Genomic DNA, 24,927 nt, shown 5'->3' on the forward strand with positions numbered 1-24,927 from the left:
ATTCACACTCAAGTTTAACCATTTATTTAACATCATGACCTAATTGTGTTGCTATATACTGTCACTAATTAAAATTCTAGGTTTTAAAATAGACTTTTCTTCCAAGATTAGATTTTTTTTTGTGTGTCATTTCTGAGGTTTGAACTTAGGGCCTGGGTGCTCTCCCTGAGCATTTTTTTTTTTTTTTTGCTCAAGGCTGAAGTCTATCACTTGAGCCATTGTTCCACTTTTGCCTTTGTGGTTTAATTGGAGATAAGAGTCTTACCGGCTTTCTTGCCTAGGCTGACTTTGAACTGGGATCCTCAAATCTCAGCCTCCTGAGTATCTAGGATTACAGGCATAAACCACTGGCAACTGGCTACAAGATTAGATTTTTAGATAAACTGACTTCTTCTCATCCCAGTAAATTTTGGCAATTCTGATTATTTTTTTTAAGACTTTTTATCATTAGTCTATGGATCTATTAAGTATGGGGGGACAGATTAAAATCTTAACTTCTTTCACAAATGCATGATATTGAAGAAATTGCTTAGGCTCTCTATGCCTTGAATTTTCTCCTTTGACAAGTCAATATAATTGTTCAGAAAATTATGAGATAAAGAATGCTGAGTTCTTAGTACACAATAACAGCAAAGAGATGCATCATGCCTTAGCCTGGGTACTTAGGGGAGGAAAATGCTAAAGAAGCCAACATGCAATGACTGTGTAATATAGTAATAAATAAAATGTTGTTCCTTTTAGCCATTGAGATTTTGGAGTTGTTTGTTGTTGCAGCATAACCTGATTGTGACTGACTAAAACAGAAATCAGTACTACCTATTAGAGCTTATTTCCCATAGTCATCACAGATTGCACAAATACAAAAACTCATATTCTAAAAGGCTATCTTACAGCTTACTTTCTTTGTTAATGGATTGTAGTTAAATTTACTGTTGCCTTTGATGGTGGTAAAGCAATAAGCACACTAGTCATAGGTGGGATGCTTTAGCTGCTTATCTCCCAATTGCAAAATAAGGTGATAAGATAGCTACTGTTGCCCTTCTGAATCTGCCTCAGTCCTTTCCTCAGTGTTTTTAGCCAATACAGAAACATTCACTGTCTCAGGGAAATGCTTTGTTTAGAGAACATGAATTTCCTCCTTATCAACCTACGCAAGGCTGTCTGAGATTTGTTCGGAAGTTTTTGGTAAGGACAAATGTGATTCATTCCTTATACCTAGATTTGTCCTCATCCGACCCCAGTAGACAGATACTTAGATTTTTCCATGGCATGCATGTATTAGTGATTTTATTTTTACTTAACTGAGAATTGCATAGCTGAACCCAGGAATTAATATTTGGAAATCAAGTGATCTAATATAGTGGTAAACTTGATTAATATTCTAAGGAATTTTAATATTTACAAAGATATTTGGACTTAAATTTTCATATAAATCATGTTGTCTGTTCTTAAGGCCCAAACTGGTATTTTGGACTTTTTCCAAAACACAAGCAAACACAGTCTTCCTGTTGTTAGTTCCTAGAGAGAAATCCAGAAAATAAGCTCACCGTGGTTTCAGCCCCTGTACTACCTTTCCTAGAACTTCCTTTACCCACAGAACTGAATTTTGAGATTAGTTTCTCTAATTTGAAGGAATTCTTTGAAAATTTCTAATCATAATTCCTTGAAAATTTATACTGTATTACTAGCCATTATTACCTGGAACATCCAGTTGCTTAGACTCTTTCATCCTCTAATCACCATCATAACATAATAGAGACTGCAGTTTTAAAGACTCTCAGGCTTTGGTTGATCATTTCTCCACATTTCAGAAATCTCTAGTGGTTAGACTTTATGGATTACCATTTATGTTTTGCAGAACAGCATTTGTAGTTGAGAAATTCTCTCCTCCCATAATGTTCCTCTTACAATTTTCACACACACATGAATATACACATACACACACAAGTACACTGCATATACACACATTAAACTAACTGATAATTTCCTGAAATTCTTTATAAATAATATATATGTAAAATAAATTTAAATTGAGTCACTAGAGTCTTCTTTCCTCTAAGCAAAATAGTTCAATAATTCAACTCAAATTAATTCAGTAATTCAATTCAATAGACTCTAGTTTATCTTCATTTAAAAGATAAAATTAACTGGGCTCTGGTGACTCATGCTTGTAATCATAGCTACTCAGGAGGGTCGGATCTGAGGATCACTGTTCAAAGACAGGTTGGACTGGAAAGTCTGTGAGACTCTGATCTCCAATTAACCACATACACACACAAAAAGCAAGAAATGGGACTGTGCGTCAAGTGCTAGAGTACCAGTTTTGAGCACAAAAGCTCAGGGACAGCTCCCAGACCCTGAGTTCATGCCTCAGGACCAGCATCAAAAACAAAAAGGCAAAATTATCATGAATTGGATTATTTCTAAACTAAGATACCAAGAAACTTGCTTTGTTCTTCCACCATTGCCCAACTGTTCTTAGTGCAATTTTCATCTTGTATATGGATTATGTCAGTGGGAAAAAAAGGGGATAATGCTAGCAAGTCACGCACTAGTTGTGGGAACTTTGCTTATCATTTATGTTCTCTTGGATATGGTTTTCTTCTCAACAAAATTGGGACTAAATGGCTGTCTAGTAGTATTACTGAAATATTAGCTGAAGTGTTTGTAACATTTGGCATAGTGAAAAGTATTTGGTAATTTTTTTCTTTCTATTATTGCCATTTGTCTTAGGTAATAGCAGTCCTCTCCATGACAGCACCTGCAGACTACTGCAGGAACATATAACAAGAGCCCTATGCATTTCCTACATTGTTAGGATCATAACTGGTCGACTCATTTAGAACAATGGCTCACAAAGAACTGTGAATATATGTCCACAATCTGACTTCATAACATTCAAGTATGAGGTTAAAAGATGAAAAGTTAGTGGAAATGACAAAAAAGATGTTATACTGGGACTTCTGTGTCTTCAAAATCTTTTCTGTATGTGGAGGGATACACTCATATCAGTACTGAGGAACATTAGGATATAGACATAGATCTTAGTCCTCCATTTTTCCATCCTTACTCATAAATTATTCAGTGTTTGGCATGACATGTTATCTACAGGAACACAAAGAAATGAAGCCCTACCAGGGCAGCGAAAAATATTTCCTCATTGATTTCATTGCTATGTACCAAGGTCAATAACACAGACATAAAAAGAATTCACTGGTTTTAGTAGTTAGGCACAATTTTAATAGCATTTCCTAAGAAATATTGCTCAGATCACCTTCCCATCCAAACTGATTCATACATAGTGCCTACTGCTATTGAAATAGTATACACACAGTATTTCAGAAGCAGAATTAAGAAAAGCACTTGTAGCCATGAGATTAAAAACAATGTTTTATCATTCGCTCAATACCTGTTACCAAATGCAAAATACTAAATGCTAAAAATAGCCATGCTCACAGCTGGCAGTTGATAGCTGGTGGCTGGGGTTTGGGGTTTGGGGCTTGGGGGGAAACTAAAGAAGGAAGCTCTCAAAATGGCATTTTTAATCTTATAACCAAAATAACACACGGAAGAATTTCTCTATTTTGATAACTAATTTGTGTCAAACATAGAGAACTCTGGAAAAATAAACAGATGGAGCAGGTTTTACTCATGTGCCTATGCTAGAAAGGGCTAAATCTAATTATTTGTCTATTATCTGTCTTTTCTTCATTGATGGTACTAGGGTTTGAACACAGGGCCTTTATCTTTCAAGGCAAATGTTCTAATACTTAATCTACTTCTCCTGACCATTTTCTTTTAATTGTTCCTCAGATGAGGTCTTGTGCTTTTGCCAGGGCCTACCATGATCTTAGCTAGGTTGATAGACAGGAACCACTATGTCTAGTTCTGCTCAGATTTCTTTCAACTTGAGTCTGTTTCAAAGTCACAGTTTGGTATAAAGGATTCAAATAAATACATAGCACCTGCTCACAGTTATGACACAATATTTGTTGAATGAATGAATACCTGGGGTGCAACATGAAGAAGCTAACCTCCTTCTCCAAGAAGTAACCTTCCTGCACATTTCTGAGATGCACTATGTGAACCCAAATAGTAAGACCTTATTTGTCAGAACCAGCTATCATTGGCTTAAAGATATTGAGACACCAAAAACAATCCCATAAGGATTAATTACGTCCAGCTGGCTTCACAATTTGTGATCAGAATTTCAAGGTTGAATACCATATGTAATCAATATAAAATGAATTTTCTATGCCTCCTTTGATTACATGAAGTACATACAAACTGGTAAATCTGGAATTGGACGTGAGCAATGTGAGACTTCTTTCCCTCTGTCCTTTCTAACTTTCTCTTGTCTTTTTTGCTTTCTCTTATTCTATTCCTTTCCTTCCCCTCACTTCCCTTCCCCCTCACAAGTCTTTTGACTTTACCAAAGCTTAATATTTCTAAGTATCTGTGGCCCCAATGGGTGAGGCAAATGAAGTGGTTTCAGTAATGTTAGTGATTTAGTCATGAATTCTTGGATATCCAGAACATTGTTTTGGGTATGAGTTTACTATCTACACAGTTATCTGGAGATGTTCATCTAGAATATGTATTTCAGGAAAGGGATGATGAGGATGATGGACATGATGATAGAATCAAATAAACCATCAGCTACACATATAGAATCCACTTCTGTTGATATCCAAGTTAAACCAGAGATGGACTTTCAGTCTGACGTACATGATTAGATACATATTTATTAAGATTCTTAAATCAAAAATTTGCAAGAGCTGGAAGGAGACCATTTCTAGCAGCATACCAGTGTGCTGTTCTGTCATAGCTGAGGGAGCAGGATTAGAAGAGCCAGTGGCAAGACAGGAGGTCCTTTCTCGACCTCCATCTTTCATTTTTCTCCATCCCCCAAGTAAGAATATCAGGAGCCTTCTGGCTGTCCTATTGATTAAAATACTAAGTTTTTTTTTCTGTACTCCTGGGGAAGTTACTATGCTTTGGTATCTATGAGTAGCAGAAATTATTTCTTTAGGAAATTCTCATCAAGGCTTTAAATTAACTCTATTCTGGCAGTGTATAGTTCTACATGTCATTCTTCATTCACTAATTCATTTATTCAACAAACTCCTTCAGTAGCCACTTTGCCAAGCAGCATAGTAAATACTAAGTACTACAGTAACTCTAATAAGTCTAATATTCTTTGGTAGATAATTTCTGTCCAACAAGTCTAGTATTCTTTGGTAGTTTCTCTAACTCAGACCCTCTGTATGGGTAAGCTGGAATCTGCTGATATGTGAATGCTGTCACTAGTAAGCATTAAGGTCACCTTCAGCACGTATTATCTCCTATCTGAAAAAAAAAATCTCCTTCAAAAATCCAATAACAAGAACAAAGATGACAGAAAATGGGAAATGACAAGCTTCTCTTTTGTGGTGGTGGGATTTTAAAAACTGAAATTTAAGGCAGCCTGATGTTGTAGACATATTACCAAACCTGGAATCAGGTGACCTAAATCTAATCTTAGCTTCATTATCTTAAGAAAGCTACAGAACCTTTGGAGCCCCCTTTTTTCCCCTCCAAATGAGTCTGAGATTCCTTGCCATATGTTCCTTCTGGTATAGGAGAGAATTAAAAATGAAATAATGTTTGTATAAGTACTCTAAAAGCTAAAAATCATATACATGTAACATCACTAGCAGACAATAATTGGCATTCCTTTTGGTACAACATTTATGCTTCCTGTTTCCTTTTCATTAGAAGCAGGATCTTGTGTTAACAACTAGCATTATTTGGTCATTTGGCAGGACAGCTTGTCTTTATTTCCTCATGGAAGAGACAAGTTAGAAGTTTTCCTTGTTGAAAATGAAATGTACTCCTCGAGGGCCAGACTCAGAGTTGGAGATGCTCTGTTTATTGAGTGTGTCAGCCAATGCTTCCGGTCCACAGAGGAAAACTCCTATTCTGGTACTTTGGGAAAGAAAGAAAAACATAGTTTCAGACTTTGGGATGTGATTGTTAACAAAGTATGGGGGTGAGCTTCTTATTGATTAGAGGCTCCAGGGCCAAGTTCCCTCTGTTCCTTTGTCTTTCCCACAAATGGCAAGAGTTCAGATTACACTCTAAGGGGAGCCTCAATCTTGACTGTGGAGACATCTGGATAATTCAAAAATCAGTTAACTCCCTTAGAAAATGAAACCCAAACAGAATGTTTAGAAACTTCTACAACAAAGAAAATGGCAGTTAACTTGGAAGTCTGTGGACTACTTTCCTTTAGGGTGTTATACTCCAAACCCTTCCTGCTATCTTCAGATGAGGAATATAATCTTTTCTAGGCACCTTAACTCTGACAATAGCTAGGTAAGTTTCCATCCTGCTCAATCTTACAGTTGCAGTGACAACAGGGGCTCAACCATAGGGAAAATAAAAGAAAAAACAAATAATTTCACATAGTGCATTAGAAATAACAACAACAATGATAAACTGCTTTTTTCCATAACTTGGAGTTCATTTCGCTTAGCTTTATCTTATGTAATAATATCTACATAGCTATTGAGCTATTGTGATCATCTTCTAAGATTATCTTAGACATATACTAATTATTACCAATGAGAGAAACCATAGAGTCTGTTTCTTTTGGTCTGGCTCATGTCACTATATCTGATTTTGGTACCCTGGGTATTGTATATACATTTGTCTCAATTAGGGAAGGGAAGGGGAACATAAAAATGGTGACACAAAGGATAAAGGGTGAACGAATGCAACAGCAATACTTACAAGAAAATATGTTCTAAAATAACTGTACAACTTGGGGGAGGTGGGGGAAGAGGGAAGGTGGGAGAAAAATGAGGGAGGAGGTAACAAGTTTGAAAAGAAATGTACTCACTACCTTACATGTGTAACTGTAACCCCTCTGTACATCACCTTGACAATAAAAATTTTTTAAAAATCTTATAGTTGCAAACCTTGCTCTTCAAGGTATGTTCAAGATGGTAGTCTTGGCATTAGCTTTTTAGAATGCGGATTCCCTGTGGGGCTGGGAATGTGGCTTAGTGGTAGAGTGCTTGCCTAGCATGCATGAAGCTCTAAGTTCGATTCCTCAGTACTGCATAAAAAGAACAATACAGAAGTAGTGCTGTGGATCAAGTGCTAAAGTGATAGCCTTGAGCAAAAGTTCAGAGAGAGTGCCTAGGCTCTCAGTTCAAGCCCCAGGACTGCTAAAAAAAAAGAATGCAGATCCCTGGGTCCTACTCTAGAATGAAAATCTGTATTTGAAACACAGATGACTGTTAAAAGTAGAAATACAATTTAGGTTATAAAAGGAAAGAGCCCAGCTATGGTACTACTTGAGACAAATGATAAAGAAAGCTCGAGGCAGCGATCTTGGAGCCTTTGCTTTTTAAATAACTCCCCAGATAATTTTGCTGTGATTTAAAGATTGCTTCTTGAAGTCTTAAATATCTGGAATTTTTTATTGGACATGCATTCAACCATATTATAGTAATAACTGTATCTTAAGCTCTAGAATTTTAAAGGTTAGTCATGTTTCTAGGCTCAAGAATATCTTGGTGGGGATTTCTTACTTAGGGTGTTGACTTGCAATTGTCTTGAACTCATTATCCCAGTTGGGTCGTCCATACAGAGTCTTCTGTTTCAGGCCTGTGATCACATCTTTTTCCTCATCATGATGTACAGCAAAGTGATTGGCCTGCAGCAATAAGACGTGAATTCAGAAGAAGAAAAGAGATATAATGTTAAAAACACATGCATATATAGTCAGCCATTTCACAAAACAAGATTTTATTATCGTGTGTGTGCGCGCGCACGTGTGTGTGTGTGTGTGTGTGTGTGTGTGTGTGTGTGTAAGGTACCATGTTGGAGACTAGAAAGCAAACAAAGACAAACCAAGTGGGTCTCTCTCAAGTCATTTCCATTTTAGAAGAGACCTTGAGAATAAATTTAAGCAACCCTATATTTGAGTCAAGCATTAAGTGTGGTGTGGGCATTTGTTGTTCTTTCTCTCTCTATGCTTGAGTTTCTCTCTTCAGCCTAATTGATTCTCATTCTTTCAGAAAATCACTAAGAACTCCAATAACAATAAACAAAATGCACTCATAATCAAGTAAGTTAAGTAAGGTATTAAATTTAAAAAAAACACCTAAAGTTATGTGAGTGTGTGCATGTGTGTGTGTGTGTGTGTGTGTGTGTGTGTGTGTATACATGCTGTTTGCTGCGGTCTCACTTTGAACAATGGGTACTTTCCATAAGATCAGTTAATTAAATGTATTTTAAAAATAAATTACATCTAAACTAAGGACAGGTGATGGGAATAATTGATGTTAAGAGAGACAGTCAATCTGACTTAATAATCCTTATAGGGACCAGTTTTATAAAGCAAAATTATTATTTTCTCAATGCAAATAAATTTCTCATTTTAATACTGTTTTTTTAAATAGCAACACTGTAGGGCAGTTTATGAGTTATCACTTTTTTCTTGGATTTCATTTTTTACAGTATTTTAAATACTTTGTTTTCAAATTGTAGACATAGCAGCTACTAAGTTTTGGAGTAGCAATTGGTCACAATGTCTGGGACATATGACACCGGTTATATGGGACCTCTGTGACCTAAAAACTCTATGATAGACCATAATTCCAAAACCCAAAATGAGAAATTAATCTTCACAGTGACAGGTTGCAAGTGAGAGATACCCAGAGATAAGTAATGTCTAGGTATAGCCTGCTGCTGTAGTTTGAATGGGTCCCTTTCAAAATGCAGATGTTTCAAGTATGATAATATATAGGTAGGGCTTTTAAGAAGGGATTATGCCTTGGAGTCACTTTCTTCCTAATAGGATTAAGGCCCTTAGCCAGAAGGCTTCATGCAGTGTTCCTCAAACTTATCAACTCTAATGTGTTTGTACTGCCAAATATCCCTGGTGGGGCCAGGAAAGGAGGCAAAATCTCCTCATTTTATTATAGTGGTCTGTTGACATTTTCAAAATCACATACTAATTTGAGATACATACACAACATACACATGCACACACACATTATTACTATATACCCATATATCAGTGTGTATACTTTACCTTTATTACACATAGATCAGCTCAGTAGTAATAATCACAACTACTGGGAAATGCTCAGTGTAGACTCTCAATATTTGATGCTGCCATTTACTTGTTGGTAAGGTATTTCTAGGCAAATGACCTAATTTATTCTAGACCTTGGTTTCATCATTATTCAAGTGTGTCAGTAATACTTACCTCAAAAGTTTGTTGGCAGCATAAAATTAAACAATCTATTAAACACTAAGAAGAAGACTTAGCACATTGTTCAGAAATTCCTTGGTGTCTGTGAGGAATTAGTTGTAGGACACCTCCCCCCCACTTAGATACCAAAATCCTTAGATGTTCTAGTCCCTCTACAGAACCTAGGTTTATCCTCCTGTATACTTTAAATCATCTCTAGATCATTTATAATACCTAGTGCAATGCATATACTGTTTTCTTAGTTGTTATGCTATATTATTTAGGAAATAATGACAAGAAAGAAAGTAAACATGCTCGATGTGGATGCAGTTTTTCCCAAATATTTTTTTTCAAGCTCAAATAGAACCTTCTTGTGTTTATTAAGGTAAGCCTAAGTATAAAATTCCATTTATTTCATCTTGTGATGAAAAAGCAGCCTAAGGCCTTCTTAACCAGTCTGCCCCGTGAAACCAATTCTTTTTTCTTTTTTCTGTTTTCTGTTTTTCTGTTTCTTTTTTCTTTTTTCTGTTTTCTTTTTTGAGAGTTATAGAGCTTTATTTTATTAAGGAAATAAAGTTTCAAGCAACTGTGATATTGAACCCCTTTATATTCTTCATGGATTTGTTTTCTCTTTCTTTTTCTTTTTTTATAATTTATTTATTAATTAAACAAATTTTTTTGACAAGGTGTTGTGCAAAAGGGGTACAGTTACATAGTAGGGTAGTATGTGCATTTTTTGTGATATCTTACACCCTGTTTTTCTTTCCCTTCCCTAGGTCAGGTAGACATATATACAATACACAGTGTACCAAAAACATATACAGTAGCCACGTGGCCTACGCCAAAGGAAATTCGCCTAGGGCTTTAAATGTAATGTCAGCAATAGGGTTTGCTTATCCTTGTCTTATATGAACGTACATACATAGCTTTTGAGCTATTGTGATAACACTGAGAGGTCTATTTTTGACCCTTATATGTTGAGTAATTGTTTGGCTTTAATTACATAATGTAGGGTCACTGACCCAAACCTGTGGGAAATACCATTTGAGAAGAAGTTTTTGGTTCCACAGACCTGGTCTCTACTGTCTCCCCCTCCCCCTGAGGTTGTTTGAATAAATATATGTTGAGCCTTACATATGGAAGGTGATTGTACATGCTTAATAAATGCAAATGTATTAAGTAGATCACAAAACATACATAAACAGTTAAAGGAAAACATAGACACATGTATGTGTATATGGATAGATAGAAGATAGTATTTTCACCATTACCCATAATGCTCTTGTCCATCTTGTTTGACAAACCGTGGTGGGACAATTCCTCTAATGTCAGAGTCATGGCCTTTATTCCCTCCTCATAGGCTCCTTACCTTTGAATCTAGCCCCAAGAGCCCAAACATCATGTAGTGATACTGAGTGAGAATGAATTATTTGGATCACGAGAATCTATTAAATGTTCTTAAAGTCAGTGTACAGGACCCATCAACACCAAATGGAAAGTCAGAAAACTCTAAGCCCTTGGGAAGAACCTTAGAACTGAACTCTGGCACTCACCTGAGATTCATCCCAGCCTGTCAGGTAGATGTTGTAGCTGAGAAAGTCAGCATTGTTCCTCTCTTGCATTTGGGTTTCCAGCAGTTGCAGCAGATCTGCAAACCATTCAAAGGCATGTGTATCTCGACACAACCAGTAGAAGTAGATCTGAAAAAGAAATAGACCACAAAGCAGATTGGAAAAGGCTCAATCAGCACAATCAGCATTAAAAATCAATTTCCACTCTTTCAAACTTCTCCTTGCTAATGCTCAGAATGCTCAGAAACACAGGTTTTAAGAAAGCTCTGGACATTTCATGTAGACCTATTCTGGCCTTCACACTGACAAAGCAGTAACTAAATGGCTTGACCTCAGATACACATACACACACACACACACACACACACACACACACACACACGTAAAACCAACCCCACTGGCCCACCAACTTTCTTTTTGTGCCTTCTCTTTGTTTCTCAGAATTCTGGGCATTTTTACAGCACGTCCCAGATTGGCCAACGGAATCTTGACTAATAGTGGCTACTAAAGGATTTCTTTGCTGCTTGCTACTCCTAGACCTTCATTAGTCAGGGAAAAATAGTTTTATCCATATTCCCTCTACGTAGAAAAGAAGCTAAATGAGAGAATTAACTCTGGGAGAGGGGAAACAATGAGGGGGAGTAAATGAATAGAGGGAGGAAAGGTAAGCAAATGCAGGCATTATATTCAATATACACTGTGGAAAAATTGAACTATGTAACTTGAGGGTAGGGATGAGATGGAGAAATATAGGGGAGAATGATGGAAGGAGTGACATTAATCAAGATACAGTATACTCATAATCTTACTCCTGGAATTGAAACCCCTTTATCCAACTACTTAATAAAAATAAATATGTTTTAAAGATTTTTAAAAACTTAAATAATTACTTTTTAAAAAAACCTTTCCATTTAATTAGCTATTCATATTACTTAAATTGTACTTATTAATGAAAATAAAGCAATATAAAATGTAAAAAACGTGTTTCATCTTCAAAGTTGCTAACTAAATAAAAATCATAAGAAAAAAATTAAAAATTCAAGCTTCAATGTCTGTATTAGAATTTAGTTGTACAGTTAAAGACTGAAGGTTTATGGAAGATAGCTTTTATCTTATATTTTATATAATGGCCTCCTGAGAATTTATCTTGAGGAGACATCATAAGAAAGTAAAAAGTTTTATGTTTTTTGCCCTTTCCCTACCAAAAAAATATATTGAAGAGGTGAAAATTGAATGAATAACAATATATAACAAGAGAATGAGAAAAAGTATTCTATTGTGTCAATAGTATATGAAGGAATCATTTCAAATTATCATTAATATGCCTATGGTGACACTGAAAATGTTTTCCATCTTTTTTTCTAAAATAAAGGATCAAGGCTGGGGATGTAGCCCAGTGATAGAGCACTTGTATAGCCTATGTTCTCTGGGTTCCTTCTAGAGCAACGCAAACAATTTTAAAAATTAAAATGCAAAACGAGACAAAGTTGTACACAGTTACTACTCATAAATTTCTTTAAAAATATGTAAGCATGTGAGAGAAAATTAGAACATATTCAGGGACTGGGAATGTAGCTGAGTGACAGAACGTTTGACAAGCACATACAAGGTTTTGCCTTCCATATCTAAAACAAAAAACAAAAAACCACAAAAAAAATCCACACCATGCAAAATGCATGACAGGACTGCTCTTGGGTTGGGATCATGAATAATTTCTTTTCCAATATTTTTCATTTGAATTTTCATAACATTAAATACATAACATAAATACAGTATATTACTTTTACTAATAGGCTGTTTATATAAAAGCACATATAACTTATCAGATAATCCTCTGTAGAGAATTCTGGAACCACATAAAGTTGTTCTTTAGTCTCTGCCAGCCTTATTTATCCCTTAAGGAACTTTTAGATTTTCCTTAGCAGCAAGTAAGTACCATTCTAGTCCCTCTAAAAAAAATGAAAGGAACTCACCTTCTTTAGTCTCAGATTGGTGGCATTATTGCAATATTTATACCAGACGGACTTGAGAATGGATGCAAAGGGCGTGACCCCAATCCCAGCTCCCACGAGCATCACCACCTCATAGCTGAAAACGTCTTCACTGGCTGTCCCAAAGGGCCCATCAACTGCAATCCTGGATAGAAGTGTGCAAACGATGATTTCAGACATATCTGGCTCTTCACAGTAAGATGGAACACCCATTAATACTGGAGATGTGCAATGTGTCAGTTTCGACCAAGGCAATGTATCTATGGAGCATTGTCTTCTATAACAAGACTTTCAATTAGCCAACTTAATACCAACACTGGGATTGGAAATAAGAGGAATGCTTAGCTAACTGGAAACATTTGGTACCTCACCATTGGTACATTTTCATCTCTTCATCCTTCTCTCTCTCTCTCTCTCTGTCTCTCTCTCACACACATACGCACAAATACATATACATATCTGTGTCTCTTGTCAGAGAATCCTACACTTGAAATTCTTCCATACTTTGTACATCCAAGTAAGAATTTTCTATAGCATAATATCTTGCAGATTTAATATCCCTTTTGTCTATTCATGTGCCATTCAAGAAACTCTTTTCCGCAGCATGGTGAATTGCTTAATATTAGGTTGACATATGAGCAGAAAGATACAAAGCAAATGACATATAACATTCACCCTCAAATAAGTGATGCTAATTAAAATTTAAGAGTATGTTTGATATACTACAATTATGTTTCATAGAAGAAGTTAATATGACTTGGCCTTGGCCCTCATATATTTGTGAGAGTATTCATTACTATGTCTGATCCAATTGTGTATTTCATGGACAATTTATTAAAATATGTGTAAATACCACATGCATGCAATGGGGGAACACATTCTTTTGTCAGAAAATCAAGAGCTACTATAGTGAGAGTAACTTTGGTTCAGTTTTCCTAAAGTTATACACGTTTGTAATATGTGCTTTATACTCACTTAGGTAGTTTCCAGGCATCTTGAAATTCTGTCTTATCACAGCCACAAGCATTGAATAGCTCCTCCGTCCAATCCCCAACAATGCGAATATGGATACTAAAGAAGTCTTCTTCTGGGGCAGAGGTCAGTGTGAAAGGATGCCACTCGAGCTTGGACACCTTGGGACACTTGACAAAAATGTACTGTCCCACCTCCATCTTGAATCCTTTTTTCTTCATCTGCAGCTCAATGGTTTTGAAAGGGTGGGTGACCACCTGTAAAATAAAGCATGCTTCTAGAATGGACAAATTTCTCAAATATTGGCTTTTGCAATATTCATATGAATAAATGGCTGAGCTATGTAGAGCAGCCAATGTTTCCATTTCAGGACCAACAAAGAAAGTCCTCCAGAAGATGTGTGTGCCACTGAATTTGCCCTTAGCTGTGGCCCATAGCCAGTGATGGGTGATAAAAAGATACAAAATCTTGGTCCTCTTGTGTCGGGGTCTGGCTATACCTAAGAGACAGGCCCCTTCTCCCGCCCTGGGGCTGCTTGGCTGATTAGCCCCTCCTACTCCCTTCCGGGTCTGAAACCGGAAGAGATGCCAAACCAGTTCCACCTCTTGCCTAAGAGCACATGTGCCACCATGGAGCCAGCTGAGCCGGAGGCCGAATCAAGAGGCCGGGCCTCTGTGAGAAGTTCTGTGACATCACCGTGATGGACAGTTCATTAGCCAATCATTAATACCCAGTTAGTCCCTCCTCTTCCTGCCGCCATTACTGTTATATAAACCTTTCCCTTGAATAAAACCTTTTGGAAGCCCATAGACCATCTGACGGCTCCCCCGGAATCTCCATGTCCAGTGTCTTCTCTTAAATGTAACGGGGCTGGGGATGCACAGGGGTTTCAGCAGCCCTATCTCTTCTCAGGTTAGCCAGACCGGGACATGCTCTGCCCTCCCGCCAGCAGGAGAAGTGTGCAGAGCTGAGTGTCCCTCACAACTAGAGGCTTGGCGTCTCCCCAGGGGGGACGTGGAAACTTAGCCCGACATTCTTGCTTTAGTTTGGGGCCATTCCAAGGAGCCACTTCATCATGAAACTTCCTGCCTGGGCTAGCTCTGAATGGAAATCCTCAGATGTCAGCCTCCTGAGTAGCTAGGATTACAGGCTATGATAATACTTTAATTCCTTTGTTTTAATTAACATCTTTGTACAACTATTTAAAAGTAATAAACATTTTAAAAATTAAAAAAAGGCCACTTTAACTCTAGTACTCCTTGTAGGATCAGATAAGGCTGAAACTGCAATTAAACTTTGGGGAAGTACCTTTCTTTTCTTTCTCTTCTTTTGAAATGGTAGTTTACTATGTAGCCTAAGGTAGCCTGAAACTTGGTGTGTAGTCCAGGTCAACTTTGATCTTCTGCCTCACGCTCCTTATAGCTAAAATTATAGTCATGTACTACCATGCCCCTCCTTATTTTCTATACAAGTTCAGCTTACACCTTGAGCCTATTTCTGAGAATATGCCATATAGTCCTTCCACATTCAGTTCTTTGTTACAGAATATTCACAAAGGAATTCAACTTATCAGCCTATTGCATTTTTTTCTCTCTCAGAACGCAAAAAAGTTAAAAAATATAAAAGTAATGATATCCAGTTCATCCATCCTATCTCTCCAGATGAGAGATCTTGGTAGCTAGACAAAAGAAGAAGGAAGTCACATTGGCTAATAATATGGCAACAGCCTCTAAGCCAAGTTAACTGTGCTATCCATCCTGGTTCTGCATCACACCTTAAACTTGTCCTTTATGTATTGTTTCTATTTTGAAAATACTCCATCCATCTCTCCCCAAGTCAAGTAGTAACGACTATTGCCATTCATTCTCATTTACACAAGTGTTTGTAGCAGCTTTACTCACAATAGCAAAACAGGAAACAATCAAAATATCCATCAAGTACTAAACAGGTAAGTATTTTTAAATAGCACCCAATAGCGAGGAACTAGTATTTCATGCCTGTAATCCTAGATACTTATGAGGCTAAGATCTAAGGATCACTGTTTGAAGCCAGTCCTGGTAGAAAAGTCCACTAGACACTTATCTGCAATTAAGCAGCAAAAAGTCAGAAATTGAACTGTGGCTAAGTGGTAGAATGCCAGCCTTGAGTAAAAAAGTCAAGTGAGAGCAGAAGGTCAAGTTCAATCTCTAGTACCCCCCCCACAAAAAGAACAAAATAAATAGCAATACAGAAATATACGTTCTCTCATTAAAGGGACACTTGAGCTCCTATAATTAGTTGTAGCACTACTTATAATAACCAACATATGGTGTCAGCTTAATTGTCCATCAATAGATGAATGATTAAACAAAAATGTGGTCCATATACCCAGTGGAATACTATTCAGCTGTTTTTAAAAGGGGTAAAATTCTGTCTTCTAAAACACATGGATGAACCTGGACAACATTATGTTAAGTGAACTAAGCCAGCCCCCCCCTCAAGGAGAGAAATTCAGCATGATTTCACTCATATGTGGAATATAAGATTTGATCTCATAGAATTTGGGAGTAGAATGGTTGCTACAAATGCTGAGGAAATAGGGTAGAAGGAGAGTTGAGGAAGACTAATTTGTACTGACTTGTATTTAGATAGGAAGAAGTTTCTGATGTTCTATTGCACAGTTGGGAAACTATGGATAACAATTACACATTTCATATTTCAAAATTGCTAGTGATGAATTTCACTGTTCTCAGAACCTTGAAATGATAAAGGTTCAAGGTGAAGAATATTTAAATTAACTTCATTTAATCACTCCACAAAATATAATGTAATGAAACATCCCACTATATAGTGGGCTTTTTTGAATGAGTGAGGAGTTACAGAAGAATGAGAAATCCTTTCAATAAGAATTGCTGGAGTTCATTTTGTAAAATATTATTTTATAGATTATATACACATAGTTATCGAGCCTTTGTAATCCACTCCTATGCATATCCTCCTTTGGTCTCTGTGTGAATGTGGTCAGAAAAGCAAATGAGATTTTGTTGTTGTTGCTGTTTTTGTTGTCTTTTCCTTTTGCCTTATTTGTTAGTTTATTTGTCTTTGGGAGGGTTAGGAGGGCACTGAAAGGGGGGGAACAAAGTGTGACAAATACAACATTGGTACTCATTAAACACTATGGAAAATGACCTATATACTTTTTAAATTTTTATTGTGAAGGTGATATACAGATGGGTGACAGTTACATAAATAAGGTAATGAGTACATTTCTTTTGGAACAGTGTCACCCCTCCCTCCTGTTCTCTCACTTCCTCAACCTCAACTCACCTCCCCCACCAAGTTGTTAATTTCCAACATAGTGTCTAGTGAGTATCAATGCTGCATTAGTTCACCCTTTGTCCCACCATTTCTTTGATTCCCCTTCCCTTCCCCAAATTAGAAACACTTATATACAATACAAAGGGTACATAAATAAAAAAATCAGTGACAACAGGGAATAGATAAAAGGGAGAAAAAGGAAGAAAAAAGAAATAACTGCAAACCATACAATTTTTAAAAACTTCTTGTTTGCATTTCTTGGATGTTATGGGTGGGGATGGGAGGGAAAAGCCAGGAGAAAGGAAGGAAACGGGAGACATTGTTCAAAAAGAAACATACTCATTATTTGGCTCATGTAATTGTAATTTCTCTCTCTTTTTCTGTGTAATAGGAATATATATATATATATATATATATATACATAGTAATATATTAGTTGGTTGGGATTTAGGTGCTGGTGGTTCATGCATATAATCATAGTTACTCAGGAGGTTGAGAGTCCAGTAGCTTGAGGTTCAAAGCCAGCCTGGGGAGAAAATCCCATGAGATTCTATCTCCAAACAGCCAGAAAAAGGCAGAGCTGGAGGCATGGATCAAGTGGTAAAGCACAGACAGAATGAAAATAAGGCTCTGAGTTCAAACTCCAATACCATAAATAAAAAACTTCTGTCTGGGGATGTAGCACAGTGGTAAATTACATGTTTAGCATGCATGAGGACAGGATTTTACCCCCATCATCACAACAGAAGCCAAACATTTCAAAATTCATGACTTCAATATATTTTATAGGAGGACATTGTGAACAGCTTCCCCATGCTTTGAAATAAGGAGTTGGAAATCATCATTTTGAAAGTATTTTAAAAATTGTTTATCATGTTGCAATTTCGTGTGATGAAAACAATTTTTCTCACATTGAGATTCTATTACCACAGGCACAAATATAACTTAATAGAATGCACTAGTAGAAAGCATTCTCCCTGGAATTATTTTGATAAAATCTTGTTTCTTATGTTTGTATGAGAAGAAAGTTATCTCTTTTTTCACAAGGAAACAAGTTTTCCATATATATCTGCATACATATATATGTGAGAAATATTTATCTGGTTTAGTCACCTTTTGTCTGTTAAAGGAAATTTTATGGTGCCTCATTTTACTGAGCTATGGCTTTTTAAAAATTATAATACAAGATAACATGCATAAAATGGGACTTCCTGTATTGCTTAATTGCCAGTATCAGTAGGATGAGTTTTACCATGATGATTATAGTTGTCAAAAAATAAATAAAAGCTAAGATGGATAGCTCCACTTTCATTTTTGTGTTTTGAAAAAGTAACCCATAGTAGATTTTTGGTAAATATTTTTTTCAACTGAGTTGCATTAAATTTCATTTGAAAAAAATTAGTCTTATCTGGTGTTTCCTGATATTATAAAAAAGAGTTCATATGTATATATATACATATGTGAGTATGAATATATGTATATATATGTATAGTTGGATATCCACCTATTTGTTTTGTGATGAATAACACCATGGAAGAGAGAGGAAAAGCCACTTGAGACTTATAGATAGGAGAAGAAATTGAAGATGCAGCTTAGTTACTACCTTGCTTGACACTTTGGGCACTTCAGTTCTGATATTCTATGATTCTAAAGGGCAGAAAAGATGGCTTAGAAAATCCTGTCATTTTAGTTCCACTTATTCTTGGGTAGTTGGATCTTTTGGCATGTGAAAATTTTGGCTCATTTGTTTTCCTTCTTGGCTCATGACTAATGGCTTAATGCCTCTTTGACCTTCTCCTTTATACTCTCTCTCTTTCTCTCTCTCTCTCTCTCTCACACACACATAAATACACACACACAGACAGAGAGACAGAGAGTGGTGGGAAGAGAGAAACTGGTCTCATTTTAATAGAGAAAGTGGTACCTTCTACCTTCTGAACTTGACTTGGTCAAAAGGCCAAGAAGATGAAAAGTGGAGCATGTAATACCCCTACTATTAGTGTGAGCTGCTGGCTCATACCTGTAATCTTAGCTACTTAAGAGGCTGAAAACTGAGGATCAAATTTCAAAGCCAATCCAGACAGACAAAATCTAGAGAATTTTATCTTCAACGAATCAGCATAAACTGGAACTGACACAGCTGTGAGCAAAAAAGCCAAGTGAAAGTAAAAGGCCCTGAATTCAAACGCTCCACTATTCATTAGTAAGCTAAGTACAGTGAAGTAATCTTAGATCTCTATCTGCTTTAAGCTTATCAAAAGAAACTGGATACAAATCAGTTTTGACTAATAACAGGGAACCTAGGGAGAGTTATTGCTGTGCTTAGACACAGACTACTAGTAATTCCTAAATCAACCAATACCTTGGTGATGACCACCTTTTGCTGAGATCGCCAGAACCGCACCAACCTCTCACAGAGATATAGGAACATGGGGCCCACTATCCATTTCCAAGTCTGTAATCAGAGCAAAGATACAATGAGATGTGTTAAGGTTATTAGGCAATAAAATACTCAGGAAAAAGTTTTTACAAGTCAGATGTATCTTTGTAGCCTTTTAAAAATATTTGACACTGGCTGGGCACAAGTGGCTCATGCCAAGATCTGCAGATTGCAGTTTGGTACCAGCCTTGGCAGGAAAGTCTGTAAAATGCTAATCTCCATCCAATTAAACACCGAAAAACTGGAAGTGGAGCTCTAGCTCAAGTGGTAGAGGGCTAGCGTTGACCCAAAGAACCACAGAGGCAATGCTCAGGCTCTGAGTTTAAGCCCCAGGACTCCCCCCACCCACAAATTTGACATTAGAGTAGTACGTTTCTTATAAAACACAGTGTATGATAAAATTAAAGTTATGATAAATTGTTGAGCTAGTGAAAATAAATGTTCCCCTTAGCCTCATTGGGGAACTATATCTAAAGTATGAAAATTTCCAAAGAGGAACTGCCAACAAGAATGGGATTTCCTCTCAGTGTCATAACCACAATTGCAATAGCCTTACAATAGACCACGGTTGGTTTCAGAATTAATATGTCTCTCTAAAGGATATCATTTCTGCAACAAGGTATTTTTAATGTAACACTATTATTGCTTTCTCTTAACCATGGAGTCAAAGATTAATCTTTTGCAAGATTACAAATTTTGTGTAAGAGTTTAGCTGTTTCTTCAGTATTCTGGTAAAGTTTTAAAGCTATGAAATGCACTTGCCAAAAGAACAGACACACAGGGTTTTAGACTTCTGGAGCTAACCATCTGGTTAGAATACACAGTGTTTCAGAACACTAGCATTGTGGCTATGTAAAAAACACATTTAGGCCAAACAGATTCACTTTGGAACTTGGCCAGAGGAATTCCTAGTTTAATATCCAAAGTATTAAAACATGTTTAGAAGGTGACATTATCTAAAAGATGACTTTCCAGAATGGATTCCAATAAGGATACAAATCAAGGAATGCTTCCCATAGTTTCACAAGTGATCTTTCTATTAAATTACATATTTGGGGAGCTTTTTGTTGGAAATGAAGACAACTTGAAGGTCCACATTTCCAACCAAAGTGAAATACTATTGACACCAGACACCAGAAATGTTCTGCTGCTGGACTTCATGTTCATAGGCAGATATTTCACATAGTCTCATACCACTCATCTCTTTCCTGGGAGCCACTATGAGGTTCTGTAAATGGAGCCATATTTGAACATTGGACCTAATAGTTCCAGAAATATCAAAGTTCTTTTGAGGTAGATGCTTATAAATGTATTTGAACCCTTAACTCCATCAGTTATTGAGTAAATGTGCTTTCCCAATCCCAGAAAAGCACCAAAAATATGATTCCTTTTTCATCTGTTTTCTACTGACACTTTCATGTAGTTGGGACAGTCCATTGCTATACTTGCTGCTTTCATTAATGAATAAAGCCAAATCTCAAAGATGGATCTTCATGGCATGATATATCTAGAAGTATAATCCTCTCATATCATAAATTAGGAAGAAAGAAAGGAATAAATGGATGAGGAATTTGCCTTTTTATAATATACATATTATACTGAAGAAAAAACAATCCTATTCAGAAGCTCCATAGAAATGTTGGCCTTTTGTTTAGTTTTACCTCTACAGTTGGGAAAATAACCAATAAAATATACTATACCAGTAAAGAGAGGAAGATTACAGATCCCACTTACTTTTTTGGAGAAAACACATTGAGCATAAACAGAATGGAGCCTTTTACAATTCTGTCTAGGACAGAGGTTCACTATCTTTCTCTTTATTTACCATTGTCAAATTCCTGCACTATCACAAAGTATCACAAGGCTGGAGGTGTGAACATGGCTGCCTAGCTTCCTTTATGCCAGGTAGAATGGATTTTTTTTATGGCAGCAGAGTGCATTTCCCTGGTTTTCCTCTTAGTTCTTGAACCATATAGAAAGTTTTATTTTATTTTTTTGGTTCCCAAAGACACTCCTCATAGTGATTTGAGCTCTTCAACTCAGTGTAGGATAGAATAACAATGTATCCCTCTGAAAATTGACAAGGGTCACTGTGGCTCTTGCATTCAGAAGAAAAATGATGGAATCTCTTGGATCAAATGCTGCTTTTCCATTTTATGTCATGACATTGACCAGGGAAAAGTTTTTGTTTCAAGAAACATTCTAGCCAGTAAATAGAGAAAAGCAGACAGAACCTTGAAGTTCCATGTCATTTGTAATAGACAACTCTATGGCATTTGCACATGCTTCTTAGACACATTTGAAAGACTACCCGGAATAAAACTATAATAGTAATAATAATATGTACATACCATAGGAGGATTCCCAGAGAACTTTGGTACTGGACAGTTCTTTATTTTTCCCCACTGTGAGATATTTTGATGACATAGTAATGGTTTGTGCTCATCCAAACTTTCTTGAGTCTGACCACGTACAATTCGTCTGGGGAAAAAAAATTTAATTCAGGCAACTTAACATAAAAAATGTAGGCCTGTTTGTGTGTTTTTGGATTCTTAAAATGTTTCGTAGCACTTGAGATGGAACTCAGGTCCTACATGTGCTAGGTTAATACCTTACCACCAAGCTACACCCTCAGCCCTGATTCTGGATATACTTTAAAACCCACAACATGTGTCCTATACTTTTCACTAAAAGGAGTATCTTATTGTTCTCTCTGAACAAATTAGAAGAAGGGAAAGAAAACAATTGATCTTGAAAAATAGGAAAAATTGTGTAATGATATGAAGAATATCCATATTAATATTACAGTGGTTACGTTTTCGATCATCCATATAATATATATTTTCTTAAAGGGAAACTATATCTCAGCTAGTCTCACTTGTAAACAAACACATAAAACCAGATAAAATGTGAATGTAACATGTTGACTGTTAGTCCATAAAATGCCTTTGTGCAAACTTCATAAAGGTTTCTTTGAGGAAAACTTTACAGATAAAGGTCTTATCTTGCAGAGTATGGGTTAACTTTCTGCTGTTTTCTAGGTACCTTTGTGTCGTACACTCATCAACAGTGGCCTTGAGACTTGGAATTGTTTTATTTGTAGGCATAAAAATTGTCTAGAGTGGGAGTCATGGTACACACATATAATCCCAGCACTCAGAATGCTGAAGGAGTAAGATTATTAATTTGAGGCCAGACTGGGCTACATAATGAATCTGAGGAATACCTGTGAGATCTTGTCTAAAACACAAAATAGTAAAGGAAATGAAACAATCCCAATTAACCTACTAGGTTGCATTAAGAAGATTTAACCCTATGGGGATCATGCTATTATCACAGACATTAGTGCCAACAGGGTGTTCAGATATTCACTTAAACTTAGTAAATCATAATGGAGCAACCATGAAAATACAGTGAGTTCTGGATTAGTGATGCTGGAAGAGAGGAGGTACCAAGTTAAGTCATGCCCTTGACTTCAAGGAAAATAAATAGGATCCTCAAAATATTTTTAGAAACAAAAAAATAAATAAACCAAGAAGCCAACCAAGTTCCAGTGGCCCACTCAGCTAATCCTAGCTACTCAGGAGGCTGAGATCTGAGGATCATGGTTCAAAGCCAACATAGGCAAGAAAGCAACTTGGGCAAGAAAGTCTGTGAGACTCTCATCTTCAAATAACCATCAAAATACTTGAACTGATAGAGTGCTAGCTTTGAACACAAAAGCTCAGGAACAGCACCCAGGCCCAGAGTTCAAGCCCCAGGATTGGAACAAGACAAAGCAAAACAAGCCACAAAAGTCCTTTTCAAATTTTATTTTAGAAAGAGACATAAAATTTATTATGCAATATAGTATATTCTGAAGATGTTTGTTCCCAGGAGAAAATTACCATATATGGAGCACTTACTATGGATAGACTTGGAAAAGCTTTATTCACCAGTTATCTTAGTTAATGGTCATAGCAAGCTTGAGAGGCAAGTATTACCACTCCAATTTTACATGATAGTAATAACTGAAGCCAGGTAGCATTGGGTTCAACTCTCAGATCAACCCCTTAAGTAGTTCAGTGACCTTGGAAAAATTATGAAGTAAATAATTTAGCTATAAAATAGGTATAATAATACCTCATTAAAGTACCTCATAGAATAGTACCACATCATATCAATTGGCATGATATATAAAAATGTCAGATATAAGCCGGGCAATGGTGGCTCATGCCTATAATCCTAGCTCCTCAGGAAGCTTGAATCTGAGGATTGAAATTCAAAGCCAGCCCTGGCAGAAAAGTCCATGACTCTTATCTCCAATAAACTATCAAAAAATTGGAAGTAGAACTGTGGCTCGGGTTGTAGAGTGCTAGCCTGAGCAAAAGGGAAATCAGGGGCAGTACCCAGGTCCTGAGATCAAACTCCAGGACCAGCACAAAAGTAGTATTCACTCTAAATCAAGGGTCAAAACAATGATACCTATTAAAGTTCTCAATTCTTTATGTATGGACCTGTAACCCCTCTGTACATCACTTGGACAATAAATAAATTAATAAAAAAAGTTCTTGATTCTGATGTTCACATAGGGAGTAAATGATAGGAAAAATATCCAATTTTCTGTTTCTCAATGTTAGTACCAGAACTCCGGAAATCTGAATTTTAATTCTAGTTCAGCTGTTACATAGCCAACTGGGAACAATGCCTAAGCAGTGTAAGTAGCAGATGCTCCTCTAATGGAGAACAGGGTAAAGAAATCTCCTCTGTGCTGCAAAGGAAGGCAGACATCTGTGACACTACCCAAATATTCAGTGTTTAGAACTGCTAAATGAGAGAGGGGAGGAAATGCTTTGTGTTCCCTGGAATTCACTGAAAGAGCTTGTGTATGGTGAAGTTCCACTTCAAGATATTCAACTGCTTTAGGAGAGTCAAGAGATTTTTCTACCCTATCGATTTCTTAGCACTTAGAAAGCGTTTATTAGATGTCAGAGCCAGGAAACTAGGTTAGAACAACATGCAGAAGTTACGAAGGCTGCTCTCATTACACTTCCCCTTTTTATTCTCAACTTGACTATCATTAGCCCAATCAACTTGGTTCTGGGAAGAGTTAGTTTTGAATATCTATTTTCCAACCCTTAGTTTCCTGGAAATGTATATCCACCAGGGAACTTTCCTGAGCCTGTTTTTGTATGCAGGTGATAGGAAACTGTAGAAAAAGGAAATCTAATATTAAAGAGGATTCCTCCCAAGTGCATGTGTAGGCTCTGTGTAGCTCTGTGAGAGCATTCATGTTGTTTGCTTTAGACCGTCTGTACTCTGGGTCACTCGTTAGCTGGGAGGGGCCTAGTCTACATATTCATACCATTTTTATTTTTAAGTCATTAGGAATAGTAAAAACTATACAGTTTAGAGATTAAAAGAAAC

At 36.6% G+C, this 24,927-nt stretch overlaps 1 protein-coding gene across 1 annotated transcript in view; it reads right to left on the bottom strand.

Annotated features, from left to right (window-relative positions):
- Positions 1–3,209: 3,209 nt before the first annotated feature.
- LOC125343754 (cytochrome b-245 heavy chain) overlaps positions 3,210–24,927 on the bottom strand; it is a 33,797-nt gene continuing 12,079 nt past the window's right edge. The window contains exons 7-13 of the mRNA XM_048336286.1: positions 21,873–22,002; positions 19,444–19,536; positions 13,788–14,041; positions 12,795–12,957; positions 10,804–10,950; positions 7,581–7,705; positions 3,210–5,967 (exon numbers count right to left, since the gene is read on the bottom strand). Coding sequence (XP_048192243.1) covers positions 5,841–5,967; positions 7,581–7,705; positions 10,804–10,950; positions 12,795–12,957; positions 13,788–14,041; positions 19,444–19,536; positions 21,873–22,002 — 1,039 coding nt within the window. The 3' untranslated portion in view covers positions 3,210–5,840. The remainder of the gene's footprint in view (positions 5,968–7,580; positions 7,706–10,803; positions 10,951–12,794; positions 12,958–13,787; positions 14,042–19,443; positions 19,537–21,872; positions 22,003–24,927) is intronic.

Source organism: Perognathus longimembris, chromosome 28, assembly GCF_023159225.1.
Source record: "Perognathus longimembris pacificus isolate PPM17 chromosome 28, ASM2315922v1, whole genome shotgun sequence".
Lineage (NCBI taxonomy): Eukaryota > Metazoa > Chordata > Mammalia > Rodentia > Heteromyidae > Perognathus > Perognathus longimembris.